Genomic DNA, 18,009 nt, shown 5'->3' with positions numbered 1-18,009 from the left:
AAGGGTCGTTTAACGTGCAAGAAGGCTAAATGTATGAGGACACATCTGTACATTTGCTTTTACATAGCTCCCAAAATTTCACACCCATGATTGGAAACAGGGGGTGTGGCCACATCACAATGGAGCACCAAGATGCACATAAGCCACCTCCCATTCGAAGAGCGTTTCACTGTGCTCACAGCACCTGTTCACTGCTGTGGGGAATCAGACTGTCTTCTGATCTTTCCCAATGTGGAGCATGCATGTCCCCAGAAGGGACAGAGGGACAAAAAAATCGGGTCCGCCCTGTCTAAATCGGCATAATTGGAAGGTATGACAACATGACCAGTGAGCAGACACAAACAGAGAGCAGGTTGCTTTCCAAATCCTTTCGTCGTTTGGCTAACCCCAGGGGGAAAAAAAGCACAAACGTGCAGACAGTCTGCGTTTCTTGAGTATATTTTAATATATTTCGGGCAAGGAGAGTCAACAACTTTAACACATTCTCATATTCTGCCATTATGTGTTTGTTTTACAAATCTGCAGCCGAAAATAAAATTTTAAGAGAAACATATGGGATTGGTTAGGTCTTTTATATTCAGAAGAAAATAGTAGCCTGCCTATGAAGTACACGTATAATAGTTTGCAAAGCACAGGGTATCCATTACTATATTTAGGTGCAGTTTCTATTTTGGAGGGAGGTAAAAAAAAATAAAAAAGTATTTCAAGTTATGCCTTAAATTAAACGCATTTTAAAATAGCAAAGACCAAAAAAATAGAAAACATTCTCCATTGCGTTGGCAAAACTCAGGTTTTCCTCCTCTTTGTGGCTTGGTTGCAAAATAAGGTTTATACAGTAGTTACAAATGCCTAGTTAGAAAAAAACAGCAAAAATGTGTCTAGTGCAGTAGGTTCAGGCCCTATCAGCAACTGTACAATCTTACCACAGGGAGTCCTGGCCTTGGGTCGAAGCCCGATTAAGAACTATCCCCATTTTTATCAAAGCAGAGAGCGATAAAGTGATTCGGGCATTGCTATAATTCACAGTGATTGTAACCTGCACCGGGCGCCATGTCCCCTAGTTAGAGGTCAAAACGGCAGCTTTCGGAGTTTTGACCTCATATTGCTGTTCAGTACCCGCAGCCTGTAAAGTAGCAGTTACAAGCTAATTGGTTATTATTTTAGCTCTCCCCACTTTAACTCTCTCCAAGCTTTGATAAATCCCCCCAATAGAGTTATAGGGAAAATACTTAAATACCCGCCAAAACAGAATACATTAAAAAAAGGACTAGATTAATGCAGGCCCCAGTGGAACTTACAGTTGAAATTTTATATAGAGTAATTTTAAACAAAATAGAGTAATTAGGTAGAAGCCAATTAATTAGGACTGTGGCATGAAACAGGAGTCCTTGAAGAAATCCCACACAAACACAGGCGATATACTGTATATATAAAAACGCTCCAATGACGGTGCTTTTGTCAATAGAACCCGAGGCCAACTAACAGAATCAATGCTAAATACTATATGTTTACTGGGGCTTGATGATAATATACCTTCACGACCGGGCCATCAGGCAATCGTCTATATTTTATATTTATACATACACTTATATATATATATACGAACATTATGTTATCAAGAAATGTAATTAATAAGTTAGGCGTACCATTGTTTTACAGACATACAAACTTTCATTACTTTGTTGAAAGAAAATAATCTGACCGGCACTACCTAAGTAGCAGGCCACACCTAATTAAGTAGCTTTAAGTCGTTAATGTGGATAATGGTATTCTTTCAGACAGGTGAAAACTGCTCGATATTGATGGTAAATCTCCAGCACATTTCAAATAAAAGAACTTTTAAGAAGACGGCTTACACATGAAAGGTAGAGGGGGGAGGTTATAGACTCTATAAATGACTTTCTACTTCCAGTCTGAAAAGAATGCTGCAAAAATAAAAATGTTGTATAATAATATTACACAGTGTAGGCATCTAGGCACATTTCGGGAGGTCGCACGTTAAAGAGGTTGTCCACCCTTGTTGCTTTTGCTATACCCTCTGGAGAGAAAACTGGGAGTGAGAACCAAACTTTGCCTCATTAAATAATATACGATTGCTCACAAACTGTTGTCTGGATCATTCCGGAACCCTGTTTATCACACAAAAATAGCTTCATGGTTTCAACAGTAAGGTTGGTTGAGTCCAGCCAGCACTTACAGCACATTCCTCTTCTACCTGTTGGCACTGCAGAACCAGCAACTGCATTTAGAAGCTTAAGGACTGGGGCCAAGGGGAAGCCCACCAAAGGGGCACAAGGTGGGTGGATACCTAACTAAAGACATGGGTTAGTCAAAGGTCTCCCCCCTAATTCAGGAGTCTCCTGGACATTCCGGGACAGTAGGCAACTACGTCATGAGTGAGGCAGTTCGTGGAGGATGATAAAGTACACATCATTCCCGGGCAAACCCTTTCCCAGTGATATAAGGGATAAACAAAAACAAAAGTACTTTTTGTATCTCATTAAAGTTCTTCAGTGTATTGCGTGACGCGTTTCTATTTCTAGATTAGCATATTAACTCCTTATCTAAGCCAAGGGAAAACCTAGCAACCTCTGTATTACCATGTGTTTACTGAAAAGCCTTAAGGCGTAAAGGGTTGCCTCAACATTCTCTTTGTTTACAATCTGATTCACCATTCTCCTTAAGGGTTTTCTCTTTTTTTTTTTTTTTTTAAACAATTTTTTGACTCACTTCATCATGGTTTCTTGTCACACACCCAAATAATGGTTTTAGCTGCCAAGGATTCCTACACCCATTTTAATATAAATACGTACGTATATATATACATTTTTTTTAGAATAATTAACATAATTAGAGATTAGTGCATACCTTCGGGCAGGGATGTCCTAGACAACTACGTGCAACTGTAAGATAATGAATATCAATGAACCTTAACAGATAAATAAGTTCATTTGTTAGAAACATTTTGTGGGCTGAAGAAAAAAACAATCAAACTAGGTCCTAGTGAATTGAAAGTCCGAATTCTTGTGGATATTGGTTCAGCTCACAAAAGGACTGCTCTACACTGTGTTGGAAGACAAGGGCACTTTAAGGATAAAATTGTAATAAAGGGAGTAATAGTGGTTATGGGAACGATGAGTGAATGAATAAAGGACATTCACACAACACTGTTGGAAGAATTAAAGAATAGCCAGGAGAAAAAGTGGTCAAAGTGATTTGGAAACCAGGATGTGGCAGTGCCAGGGGGGGAAATGCCAGTGATTCTGGAGATATGCTACCAGTGTAAAACCAAAAGCAAAATATAGAAGAATATAGTTGTACTTATTGAAATTGTACTTCAGTAGCCAATTATGTATTCAAAAAACTATTTTGGTCACATAATGGCCAACAATACCTCTCTCCTCAAGGCCAGAGCAACAGGTATACGTTTGTTCTTGTTGGGTTACATACTGTAAGTATGTGGCCGAATAGGACATGATCTTGTCATTTAGTGCTCAAGCCGAGTGTCCAGATCACTTCCAGCAGAGATGAAGACCTGTTAGTGTGTCTGAAGACATACAAAGGATTATTATCCTGCATTACAATAGTTTTGGGGTGACCATCTGCTTGCCTACAGGTTGACTCCAGCATTTGACAGTAGACAACCTAAACGGATACTGTCCACTTCCACAGTGAAGTGGGCCATCTTGGTGCTTGATGACATGATTCATGGTGATTCGCACCGTCAAGTCCAGCTGCCTACATTGTAATGCCACGAATCCTGGAGGGCACCACTACAAAACAGGCCAGTATAATATGCAACAATATTAGGTCAAGTGGCCAACACTGCTGTGTGTGTGTGGTCAACTCTAGACTCGAGCAACAAGCTCTTCATCCAACACAGCAGTTATCATCAGAGAAAGACGAGGGGGCATATTTATCAAAGAGCTTTATCATACGCTACGTGATAATGGTGCCCCAGCCAATCAGCTCCCAACTGTCATCTGTTCGAAAAATGACAGTTGGGAGCCGATTGGCTTGAGCACCATTTATCGTACGCAACAAGTTTTAAAACCTGTTGATAAATGGGCCCCTAGATCCTGCTGCTACCTTTAGAAGTAACATTTTCTTCTAAGTATGAAACAGACAGACCTGGAGTGTATAATCAATGTACATTTATTAAGTGTTATAAAAATCAATCATGGTTTGCGCGCGGTAACTCAACCTGTTCTGCACTATTTGATACACAGTTGGTACACTATTCAAGTGTCCTTAAAATTTAATGGGAAAAAAGTAGACAAAGGCTGAATCACCCAGCTGAACCATGTGGTAGCTATTAAGCAACAAATGTATGCAGTCACATACACCCATAGGGTTTAACATGGGGCTAGCCTAATGTGCTGTGACAGTAAAACATGCATAGGCCATCAAAAGATGAATTACTCAATATAATGTTACTTTCCCCTCCAATCTCTAAACATTCATATGCCAATCTATTTTCCTCAGTATTAAAAAAGAAAAAAAAAACAGATTTACAAATATAATCCTTTCCATATGATAGTGCCGAAAGAAGATATAAAAAAGGGTTATGACATAATAGCAGTGTATATTTGACCATAGCTCTCATATGAAAATATTTACCATAGTGCTTCCATATTGATATTCTCTTTATTTAGGCTATTTGTGAAAAAATTGCTACCTCCCTGCTGATATAACACACAAAAAATACAACAAACCCTTCAAAGATAATAAAAACACAAATAATAAAAAAAAACTAAAAACTTGAATGGGAATGTATAAAACACGTATATTATTCAAAATTATCTGCAAAATCTTCTTGAAAGAATAAGTCCACCAACACTTAATTATTATGATTTCTTGCTGTTTTACCAAATGGATTCTGCCAATCTCACAAACCACTGGTGTCCCTGAAGCCTTCAGTGGTCCAGCGAAGGTCTTCTCTATACTTTGTTTCATAAAAATACTCAGTGGTGATTTTGCAGAACTCCTGTATGAACTTATGTACTCATTTTGTAAGATTCCTACATGCAAAGGGGGGAGAGGTAAGAGGTACAGTAGGAGGATATATAAACGTATGTTTTAATCAAACCAGAGAAAGAAACGTGCAGGAGACCAGCGTTGGACAAAAAAAAGCTTTCGGAACTCCAATATTTATTAATTTTTGCATTTTTGAGTTCTTTTATATTATCCTTTTTTTTCTGGTGAAATGATACATTATTTTTGTTGCTAGAAATTCTAATACAATAAAAAAAAAATAAGATCAAATGATTCACTGGAGGTGTCAACTGAGGACATGAAGAGAATGGTTTCTGAAGAAGGTCTATTTACATCACTAAAAGGCGATGATCTCTGAACTAAACACCACATAGAACAAACTGATTATTATCACCTAGATCGCAGCAAGGCTTTTATTTCCTGTTAATCTAAACTAGTAATTCAACTGTTTTCACTAACAAATATATTACAAAGGTTACACCTAAAAGCATTATAAAAAATTAGGTACATTTTCAGAAGGCACTTTAATAATACATTTAATGTTTGGCATTCTAACTGTGGAAGGATTTTATATTGCATAACATCCCCTATAGACACCTTCTATAACACTTAACATAATGAGCCATCATGATGTTCTTGAAGGCAGGGCAATTTGCCATGGGAATTGTCCCAATAGGTCGGCAGCACCCATGATGTCATGGGGCCACTAAAACAATTTATTTTACAGTGTAAAGTAAAATGAAAGCAAAAAAAACAAAAAAAGAAGGTTGAGGGACCAGAGCACCTGGTGTGGGCAGTTGGGCACATGTATGACCCCAATGGTTGAGGATGGCTATTAACTTTAAGAAGTGTTGCAGGGAGCAAGTAACTTGCCTTTTACTTGCTTCAGTACTTCCATAAATCCTAATTTTTGTCGTATTTGCAAATTTGTATATGCAATGAGATTTTGTGATTTTAAGATACAATAAATTATTCCCATATGATCTTTTGCTGTCCCAATTTTCCTTTCCCAACCACTTTTATTGCCTATTTATTAAATGACAATACTAATAATGTGATGTCAGGATGATTTGGGGAAAGGAGGTCTATTTGCTAAATGTGGGTATTATTGATGTGATTTTAAGGCTGGTAGGGATTGAGGGAAGCCTAGAGTGTTCACTCATTGTTTGGCTCTTCAGGAAGTGAATAGTACCCATCTCTAAGTCAAATATTGTCTCAACATTCCAGGATATAGTCAGCAACTGAGTGTAAAGACACCAGCAGCAGGTAGTCAAAGCTGAAAGTGGGAGAGAGACATTGACTGTCCTGATTCTGGTAGACTGCAGGAACAGTGGAGCGATATGATCCTGTGGAAAGGTGGAATTGCATACACTTAACAGTGGAGGCACACTGTATTGCTTGGAAGGCAAGGCATTGGAAAGAGGCTTGACACCGCTTAGAGCAATAGTCATGTCGGTTCTGGAGCAGGGCTGCACCAACTTCTAGGCATTGCCCTGATATAACCTCTGCATGTAGAATTATGGCTGTGTAAATTTATATAGTAGCACGTTATGCATACCTTATAGGATATAACACCACGGATACCATGGCAAGAGCTACTGTATGAAATGGTGCTGATCCACAGACATCAAAGTTGCATAAAAATGTGGACTTACCCGTAGTAGTGACTGTGATTCATCCTTGGACTTGCTGTCTCCCATACTAGGGTACTGTGGTGTAAGCTGCCCCGATTTTTCTCCACTTGCTCCTGCTGCCACACCTGGAAATCCCTTAGCGTCTACAGACAAGCCATAAAGAGGTCTTGCTAGATGTGCTGCTTCAACATTTGGACTATCTCTTGAAGACTTCTGCTGTTCCTGGTTGACCGACACGGTGGTTAAAAGGCCCAATCCTATTTGTGTATAGGATGGACTTGTTCTCAAAATGTCTGATCCTCTCCAGGCAACACCACGGAGGTCATCGACTGACCCATCAGACCAAGCTTTCTCCCTGAGGGCCTCCTTGTCATCGAGCTTCTCCTTCTTCACAGTGCTTTCATATATGGCTTCTCCCATTTTGGAATCCGGGGTGACAAGGTTGTACACTTTCATCTCAGTTTTTGGCTCTTCCTTGATAGAAGGTACACCGTGGAGCTCCCCACCATTTGATGTAGTGATTTCAAACTCCTGACAATGCGCAGAGTTGAAGTGATCCAAAAGCGCTTGAGTGTCGGCCGCTGTAAAACTGCACTGTCGACATTTGTAGCAGTTATGCGCCCTCCTAATATAAAAAAAAATCAATAAATGAAAAGAGAATGAGACTACATGAGATGTAACTTGCTGTCAAAGTTTTAATAAAATTATTACAATGGGGACTAATCCTAGACAACGAATGGGAGGAACTATGTTCTGGTTGACACTGGATCTCCGTGTGGTCACATTTACTGATAGTCACAGTAGTCATAACTGGGGAAAGAAAATAACTTCCTCAAATGATATATCAAAGTATGTCAACGATCTCTGTGCTACTTCGTTCTCAGAAATATAGTTTGAAACCCTTAACAGGTATAGTTGAAAGAGCTGCAGGAAATGTGTTTACCTGAAGGTTTGAGGAAATTTGGAAAATAATAAAGACACTCTACAGTATAATTGCATCCAGTTGCGGAACAGTACATCGCCATGCTCCATAGCAAAATTTGTGTGGAGGCCCTGGGATGGCACTGTAGCCTCCTGGAGTCCCCAACTCTGCTCTCCAGATCTGCTAAGCATGCATCTTCCACCAGACACAGGAGGCCTTCTTCTCTGCTAAGAGAGCCTCAGGTGAAGTGTGGAGGTTCTCAGGAAAAGGTGAAGGGACAGCAGAATGAGAGAGGGACCATGAGTGCAGCCCAAAAATGATGGACCCCACCACAACTCTAGGACCCAGAGTAGCCTCACCCACTGTGCCCACGATCTTTCTGCCTGGTTGCAGCATAGAAGTAAAAAATACTGGCCGGACTGCAAAGTGGTAGTACAGGATGATGATAGAAAACAGTCCATGGTAAATCAGGGGACGCTGCTTCGAAAGTAAAGATACACAAAATAAGCAGTTGGCGGCACAGAAATCTTTAACGATGGGATCATTTTCAATTGAACCTGGCAAGATCCATAGAAAGGATTCTTTTATTTAGGAAGCCTAGCAGCCACATTGCAAGTTGGTTAAGGGGTCAACTAGTCAACGAAGCAGGGTGGTGATGATTAATATCTTTATAGTTTCTATAGTAACATAAGAACAAGTATAAGAAATGTTTTACATTGTGAGAGTGTTTGAAAGTGAGGGGTGACAACACAAATTAAGGCCCTGATTCAGAGCCGGACACTCTGACAGAGCGCTCGCTCTGAATCAGGGCCGTCCCTCTTAGTTTTTAGAGCGGCCTCCTGGCCACTCGTATAGCTGACCACCCACAGCAATAGCGAGCGGCCAGGAAGATGGTCGCGATGGTCAAGACCATCGCGACCATCGGGCTTGCAATGAGACCCTTGTGGTAGGGTCTCGTTGCCGCAAGCCCTGGAGTGCTTTTGGCTCTATCAGAGCCAAGAGCACTCCCACTGACATCACTTGTGATGTCAGTGTGGCCGGCCCTAGACGGTAGGCACGACGGAGCCACCTCCGTCGTGCGCATGCGCACTGGGCCAGCATCGACCCGCCTGCATCAGCCCGGCACTCATTATAGCAAAGGAGTAATCGTACTCGGGTGCCCCCGGGATGCACTGTTGATGTAGATAGGAAATAGTATAACCAGCGGCACTCCGAGAATTGTGAAAATGCAAAATCTTATATTAAGTGAATAAAACTCACCTTGACATTATATATATATATATATATATATATATATATATATATATACACACACACACACACACACACACACACACGCACACACACAGTTGCATAAATATTGGGACATTGACAGAATTTTCATGTTTTGACCTCTATTCACCACCACAATGGCTTTGAAATGAAACAAACAAGATGTGCTTTAACTGCAGACTTTCAGATTTAATTTGAGGGTAATTACATCCAAATCAGGTGAACAGTGTAGGAATTACAACGGTTTCTATATGTGCCTCCCACTTTTTAAGGGGCCAAAAGTAATGGGACTATCAACTTAAAAGCTATTCCATGGACAGGTGTGGGCTATTCCCTCGTTATTTCATTATCAATTAAGCAGGTAAAAGGTCTGGAGTTGATTCTAGGTGTGACATTTGCATTTGGAATCAGTTGCTGTCGACTCTCAATATGAGATCCAAAGAGCTGTCACTATTAGTGAAGCAAGCCATCATTAGGCTGAAAAATCAAAACAAACCCATCAGAGAGATAGCAAAAACATTAGGTGTGGCCAAATCAACTGTTTGGAACATTCTTAAAAAGAAAGAACGCACCGGAGAGCTCAGCAACACTAAAAGACCCGGAAGACCACGGAAAACAACTGTGGTGGATGACAGAAGAATTATTTCCCTGGTGAAGAAAAACCCCTTCACAACAGTTGGCCAAATCAGGAACACTCTCCAGGAGGTAGGTGTATATGTGTCAAAGTCAACAATCAAGAGAAGACTTCACAAGAGTGAATATAGAGGGTTTACCACAAGATGTAAACCATTGGTGAACCACAAAAACAGGAAGACCAGATTAGAGTTTGCCAAACAAAATCTAAAAAAGCCATTACAGTTCTGGAACAACATCCTATGGACAGATGAGACAAAGATCAACTTGTACCAGAGTGATGGGAAGAGAAGAGTACGGAGAAGGAAAGGAACTGTTCATGATCCAAAACATACCACCTCTTCAGTGAAGCATGGTGGTGGTAGTGTCATGGCGTGGGCATGTATGGCTGCCAATGGAACTGGTTCCCTTGTATTTATTGATGATGTGACTGCTGACAAAAGCAGCAGAATGAATTCTGAAGTGTTTTGGGCAATATTATATGCTCATATTCAGTCAAATGCTTCAGAACTCATTGGACGGCGCTTCACAGTGCAGATGGACAATGACACGAAGCATACTGCAAAAGCAACCAAAGAGTTTTTTAAGGCTAAAAACTGGAATGTTATGCAATGGCCAAGTCAATCCCCTGACCTGTATCAGATTGAGCATGCATTTCACTTGATGAAGACAAAACTGAAGGGAAAATGCCCCAAGAACAAGCAGGAACTGAAGACATTTGCAGTAGAAGCCTGGCAGAGCATCACCAGGGATGAAACCCAGCGTCTGGTGATGTCTATGCGTTCCAGACTTCAGGCTGTAATTGCCTGCAAAGGATTTGCAACAAAGTATTAAAAAGTGAAAGTTAGATTTAGGATTGTTTAGTTTGTCCCATTACTTCTGGCCCATTAAAAAGTGGGAGGCACATATAGAAACCATTGTAATTCCTACACCCTTCACCTGATTTGGATGTAATTACCCTCAAATTAAATCTGAAAGTCTGCAGGTAAATCACATCTTGTTTGTTTCATTTCAAAGCCATTGTGGTGGTGAATAGAGGCCAAAATATGAAAATTCTGTCAATGTCCCAATATTTATGCACCTGACTGTATATATATATATATATATATATAATCTCCCCATGTCACTCAGCCATTTCATTAATATAAAACAAAATAGCTTCTATCTGTGCTGATCAGAGAGAAGAGAGGGGAAACATGGTTCCAACATTTATATCACAGTCTGCCTCTCTGCCCATCTGTCATTATGTATAGTAAATGTAACCTGACCGTAAAGTCAGTAAAAGCCGGAAATTCTATCCCCATTTTCAAAGTCATTCCGTACGTCTTCTATCATCCGTTGTACCTACTATATCAGAATCGTTACTTATTATTATTTAGTGTGTATATTTACTTTAGTATGGATGACGGGTTACATAACGAGCTTATACAGAACTCAGCACCTCCAGCCTGACCACACAATACTTTACTAATGAAGCCGTAATTCTGAAAACATAAACACAATACGGACACATACAGTATATAGATTTATTTAATTTTTTTTAAATGGGCTATATTGAATATGAACGAGATCACTATTATAAAGTAACAGTACCATGTTGCAGTTACAATATTTGCGGTCTTTAAATAACTGAAGTAACAATTTCAAATATTTTACTGTACGTGGAAAGCCGCCTGTGCCTACTGTTAATGTTACAAGGATGTTCTCCAGTGATGTGAGGCGGTAAATGATCTTTAATGTGAGGCACGCTGTAAATAATGAGATGTCACACTGGTACAACAGCCTATTACTGTTATACACGGCATTTTATTTGCATTTACTGGCATTCAGATTTGCATTTAGCATAAAGGTTTAATGGTAGAGTGCAACCGGTTTATCGAACAATAAGCACAAACTTTTATTCCAGAATATACATCCACTGGCTCAGTCAATTAAATGAAAGGCAAGAATGCAATATGTTTTTTTTTTTTTTTTTATGGGGAGGGGGTGCTAGGCCTTAGCAAAACCATACTGCAAGTAGACCGAGAATTTTAAATGTTATAAAAATAAAAAGGGAGTCACAACAATCCAAGCTCAACTGTAAGTAGCACTGTAAGAATAGCTTGCCCCTTATGTGTATGTGTAAAGGCTACAGCCAAGAGAAATCATTTCCCTGCATGCAAACAAAATTGCATGTGAGCTCCTTGTATCGTTACATGGTTTGACACTAAAGGGGGGGGGGGGGTATTGAATTAGCTGCGATAACCCGTTTTCGCTTGTAAAAGTGAATATCGGGCGGATTTTTTTCGCCCTATGCAATTAGCTGCCCAGTTAACGTGCGCTAATTATGTGTAGGGGTTGGTGCATATTTTTTATTGGGATTCCCTGAGCGTGCAAAAAGTTGGGGAAATTCCATATTTTAAAGGTAGAAATGTCAGGACTAGGTTCAGACCCATTGGGACTGGGACACCCTCTATAATGATTAATTATAATGAGCTTAATTTGGCCAATAATGATATGTTATGTTTGGAGTGAAATTCTGCATAGTGCAGAATAAGTTAATTGATGAGGGACAGATATAAGGGGGTTCTGCATGAATGGGACAGGTATATTGGGTTCTGCATGAATGGGACAGGTATATGGGGGTGCTGTATGGATGGGACAGGTATATGGGGTTCTGCATGAATGGGACAGGTATATGGGGGTGCTGTTTGGATGGAACAGGTATATGGGGTGCAGCAAGAATGGGACAGGTATATTGGGTGCTGTATGAATGGGACAGGTATATGGGGTTCTGCATGAATGGGACAGGTATATGGGAGTGCTGTATGGATGGGACAGGTATATGGGGTTCTGCATGAATGGGACAGGTATATGGGGGTGCTGTATGGATGGGACAGGTATATGGGGTTCTGCATGAATGGGACAGGTATATGGGAGTGCTGTATGGATGGGACAGGTATATGGGGTTCTGCATGAATGGGACAAGGTATATGGGGGTGCTGTATGGATGGGACAGGTATATGGGGGTGCTGTATGGATGGGACAGGTATATGGGGTTCTGCATGAATGGGACAGGTATATGGGGTTCTGCATGAATGGGACAGGTATATGGGGTTCTGTATGGGTGGGACAGGTATATGGGGTGCTATATGAATGGGAGGTATATGGGGTACTGCATGAATGGGACAGGTGTATGGGGTACTGCATGAATGGAACAGGTATATGGGGTGCAGCATGAATGGGACAGGTATATGGGGGTGCTGTATGGATGGGACAGGTATATGGGGTTCTGCATGAATGGGACAGGTATATTGGGTGCTGTATGAATGGGACAGGTATATGGGGTTCTGCATGAATGGGACAGGTATATGGGAGTGCTGTATGGATGGGACAGGTATATGGGGTTCTGCATGAATGGGACAGGTATATGGGGGTGCTGTATGGATGGGACAGGTATATGGGGGTGCTGTATGGATGGGACAGGTATATGGGGTTCAGCATGAATGGGACAGGTATATGGGAGTGCTGTATGGATGGGACAGGTATATGGGGTTCTGCATGAATGGGACAGGTATATGGGGGTGCTGTATGGATGGGACAGGTATATGGGGGTGCTGTATGGATGGGACAGGTATATGGGGTTCTGCATGAATGGGACAGGTATATGGGGTTCTGCATGAATGGGACAGGTATATGGGGTTCTGTATGGGTGGGACAGGTATATGGGGTGCTATATGAATGGGAGGTATATGGGGTACTGCATGAATGGGACAGGTATATAGGGTGCTGTATGAATGGGACAGGTATATGGGGGTGCTGCATGAATGGGACAGGTATGGGGGTGCTGCATGAATGGGACATACATATGGGGGTGCTGTATGAATGGGACATGTATATGGGGGTGCTGTATGGATAGGGCAGGTATATGGGGTGCTGTATGAATGGGACAGGTATATGGGGGTGCTGCATGGAAGAGACAGGTTTATGGGGGTGCTGTATGGATGGGACACATATATGGGAGGGGATGCAGTCAGGAAGCCGACGGTCAAAATTCCAACCGCCGGCTTCCCGACAGTCAAATCCCGGCAGGGGACTAATGATAGGCCTTGAAATCCCGATGCCTAATATTATTCCTACACCGGGAGCCCGATGCCCGGCATACTGTACGAAACGTAAGCCGTGCGGTGGGCGCGGACAGCCGCGGAGGGGGAGGGTAAGGTTAGGGGCTCCCGGGGGGACTTAGGGTTAGGCACCCACCCAGCAGGGTTAGGTTAGGGGAAGGGGGGGGGGTTAGGGTAGGGTTTGTCACCCCTGGGGAGAGGTTAGGGTTAGGCACCCCCCCCCCGAGAGACTTGGGTTTAGGCTGCACTAACGGGGGGTTGGGTTTAGGCACTTACGGGGTGGTTAGGGTTAGGCACTGTGGGGAAGGTTAGGGTTAGGCACCCCTAAGGGAGGGTTGGGGGGGGGGAGAGGTTTAGTTATGGATGGGACAGGTACATGGGGGTGCTGTATGGATGGGACAGGTACATGGGGGTGCTGTATGGATGGTACAGGTACATAGGGGTGCTGTATGGATGGGACAGGTACATGGGGGTGCTGTATGAATGGGACAGGTAAATGGGGTTTTCTGTGGATGAGACAAGTATATGGATGTGTTGTATGAATGGGGCCGGTGGTTTAAACGTTGCAGGTGGCGGTTATAGGTGTTTGCTTTTTTTTTTTTTTTTTTTTTTTTTAAAGTGGCTTAAAATTACCCAAAAATAAACTGACAGGCATTCCCATGCACCCCTAATTCTACTACAGCATTTAATTTGCTGAAAAAGGACTTGCTCTCTATGATTTTTTTTTCACTGTTATTGAAAATTGCTAATAACAGAAAATTGACACACTTTAAAATCTCAAATAGTTTTCTTTGGGCCACTAACAGATTTCTATACAGTTATTCTATATTAGTTTGCAGCTTCTGAGGTACCGGCTGAATGACCCATTTTCACCTATACTAAACACGAGTAACACCTGCAAGAACTATCGTCCGAATGCCAGAAGACAACTTTTCTAATTGAACTGGGCGTAAAACGTGAGCGCGCATACAGGCGACAAGGGACATTAATAGATGATAAGCGCGCTAAGTTAACGTAACCTTTTATCGCAGCTAATTGAATTTCCCCCTAAGTCTCAAAAGTCTTATTCCAGCACCCTGATAGTGAAAGCTACAACTTGTAGTAGGCAGGTTTGTGGGGGGCCCTTACTAATAAAATTGTCCATATAATATATGTTAGCAATTAAAAAAGTGTAAATACTCCCAGCACTACAAATGTGTTGGACACACATAATCCCCAGTTCACATATACTGCAGAGCCACCCACGCTAGGATGTAGCTGCGTGGGGGGTTCCCCGTGTGTGGGAGACCGCCATAATTGGTCTGTTAATCCAGCACTTTCGTCATTCCAGATAGGTGGTTACTGCTCCAAGAACCCAACATAGACCCACTCCTCATGCCTGCCAGTCAAACCACCATAAATACAGGACATTAACAGAGGACAATGCAATGTAAAGCAAAGGCTGCAAGTTGCTGGCATTTATTATCATCTCACCAGCAACTTGCAGCCACAAACATCACCGATTTTCATTCACAGCTCATAGAAGTGCGCAGGAATTCTGCGATGTGCTGTAGCTCTACTGTAATTTGCGATAATGTGCACTTTCCATCACATCACAGGGAATTGAATTGTCCTGTAGGAGCATATCCATGGTAGTGTGACTAGAAGCCTGCATTATACTGCATAAGGAGAGGATAAATACTGGGTTCCGGATACATGCTGCATGCAAAAAGCAATTGTCTGACACCTACGTCATTTTTGTTATATAATAAACTACAGGAAATGTATTAACCAATATCTATGTGATAGTGTCTTTACTACCGTGTGTGGCCGTTTGCTGGAAACATCTGCAATTGGGTTTTTCCATCCTAATGCATTAAAACCTTACGACACTTTCAAATTCAACCACAAACAGAAAAATAGTTTGACCTGAATAATAAATATGACTCCGTGTTACATACCGTAAATAAATATCACTGTCACACAGAAGAAATTCCCTAATGCCGACATGTGTATTAAGATAATCGACAGCTGCAAGCACTTAACCTATCTCTTGCATTACACCAAAGAGGTTGTGTTTCTGCTTCCAACAGACTCTGGAGGAGATGTATCAAACCTTCGAGAGAGATAACGTGGGAGGTTACCCATAGCAACCAATCAGATTCTAACTGTCATTTTATAAACTGTGGTAGATAAATAACAGCTACGGTAGAAGCGGATTGGATGCTATAGAAAATTCTCCACTGTATCTCTCCCCATGATTTGATACATTTCCCCTTCTGGCTAGTATACTTGGGACTATGCAGACTGTCAAATCGCACTGTCCTCAGTTATCAGACATTTTGTGGATAAAAGGCTCCATATGCAGGGTCAGTATACACACAAAGTTTACTGAGCATTATAAGTGTCATATGGGCAAAAAGATTTGTTAAATATTAAGAGGGAGATTTAGGGGGAGAGAGATAATGGAGTGTGGTATAAAAGAGATAGACAGTAATTATATAGACCATGTCTACTGTAGGTAGACACCAGATGTTAGACAGTCAATAGGTCGACAGGGTCAAAAGTTCGACTCACTGAATGTTGACGGGTACAAATGGTCGACAGGGTCAAAAGGTCGACATGAACATAGTCGACACATTGTTGTTGTTTTTTTAGCCCTAATCTTCACCATGACCCTCCCCTTGGTGCCTAACCGTAACCATCCCTCCTGGTGCCTAACCCTAACCATCCCTCCTGGTGCCTAACCCTAACTCTCCTGTAAGTGCCTAACCCTAACCATCCCTCCTGGTGCCTAACCCTAACCATCTGCGTAAGTGTCTAACCCTAACTCTCCTGTAAGTGCCTAACCCTAAACTTAACCCTTAGAACAAAAAAAGCATGTGTCGACCATTTTCAGGTTGACCTTTTGACCTTTAGTGTGTCGACCTTTTGACCCTGTCGACCTATTGATTGTCTAACATTTGGTGTCTATCTAGACATTGTCTATCTAATTACTGTCTATCTACAATCCGGAACCTGAGATAAAGTGGAGAGAGAGAAAGTACCAACCAATTAGCTTATGTCATTTTTCAAACACAGGGCCTGATTCAGAGCCGCTCGTAAGCGGCCGCTCGTTCGCTTCGAGCGATGTTCGCACATCGTGCATGCGTATGGGTCGTAATGCGCATGCGCCAACCAGTCAATGCGGTCGGAAATCGAGCGCTCGCAAAATAGCGAGTGCCTGCTAATTTGAGTGACCGGATGAGGCGTTTGTGGGTGGTAACAGGGGAAGGTGCTTGAAAACGGGGAGTGGTGATCCGAACGCAGGCGTGCCAAAAGGTCAAAACGGGCGTTTTAAGGGTGTGCATAATTAACAAAGCAGCGTCATCGGCCACATCACTTGATTGTTTCTTAGCCTGAACTGTTCGCATGATTGCGGTAGGGAAATCCTACCACAAGCACTGCGAGCAGTTCTGACGCCTTTCGATGTACTCGATTAATCAAATAAATAGCGGAGATGACGTAGGATGCGAGCGGCCAGGGGGCGTCTTTACAAAATAGCAAGCGCATGTTTCGTTCGCTCGCTCGCTCGCTCATAGAGGCGTCAACGGACAGCAAAGAGCGAGCGCTCAATTTAAATAGCCGGACCCTTTTTCTGAACGAGCGAGCGCAAATAGCTTCCGGCTCTGAATCAGGCCCACAGTCTGTAACATGACAGTCAGTAGCTGATTGGTTGGTACTTTAGGTTATATGTACTAGGCCTTGGACAAAGATAAAGTGGGAGAGATAAAGCAAAGAGAGATAAAGTACCAACCAATCAGCTCCAGGCACTTTGCAGGCTGTGTTTGAAAAATGAGGAGATGATTGGTTGGTTACTTTCGCTCTCTTTAAGGCTTAGTATATCTATCCCTTTATCTCTCTCCACTTTCTCTCTCCATGCCTTGATAAATCTCCCCCGTAAGTCAGAAACTGTTGCTGCATATTTTGCAAACGTGAATATAACCTATATGTAACCTATATTTTAATGTCGACAGTTAAACTCCTTACACCACTTTAGAAGTTGGGGAATCATTTCAGTGCACTGATACGTTGGCCTGATATATAATACATTGAATTACACCAACTGGTGTCGGATATTTGTTCTTTCACCGACTTGCAACATGATGAAGGAGTTCTATTAGCTGCGATAACCCGTTTACGAGGGTTAACGCGGTTAAATGTTACTCAGGGGCATATTTATCACAGTCCACATCTCAGATGCGGATGGGATGTGATAAAGTCGCCCAAAATCGCTATGTGATATTTGAATTTATCGCAAGGATGTATCTAATATCGCCTGCAGGGACAGAGCTTGCTCAGTCCCTGTGAATCCTCTCAGAACAATTCTCAGGTAATTTTTCCCACAAAAAAAACCTCTGAGAGTGTGACCACGCACGCACCATCAGCTAACCCCCTCCCAGGGGCGGATTGGGCCACTGGGACAGCGGGA

The 18,009-nt window shown here is 42.0% G+C and overlaps 1 protein-coding gene across 3 annotated transcripts in view; it reads right to left on the bottom strand.

Annotated features, from left to right (window-relative positions):
* TRPS1 (transcriptional repressor GATA binding 1) overlaps window positions 1-18,009 on the bottom strand; it is a 305,578-nt gene that overhangs the window by 151,554 nt on the left and 136,015 nt on the right. For all 3 annotated transcript variants that reach the window (XM_088444375.1, XM_088444377.1, XM_088444376.1), the window contains one exon: window positions 6,651-7,254. In XM_088444375.1, the coding sequence (XP_088300501.1) occupies window positions 6,651-7,254 (604 nt within the window). The remainder of the gene's footprint in view (window positions 1-6,650; window positions 7,255-18,009) is intronic.

The sequence above is a fragment of the Taudactylus pleione genome, unplaced genomic scaffold, assembly GCF_031769625.1.
Source record: "Taudactylus pleione unplaced genomic scaffold, aTauple2 ptg000360l, whole genome shotgun sequence".
Taxonomy (NCBI): Eukaryota; Metazoa; Chordata; class Amphibia; order Anura; family Myobatrachidae; genus Taudactylus; species Taudactylus pleione.
Note: the sequence above shows the minus strand (reverse complement) of the source record. Positions and strands in the feature narration are given on the sequence as shown.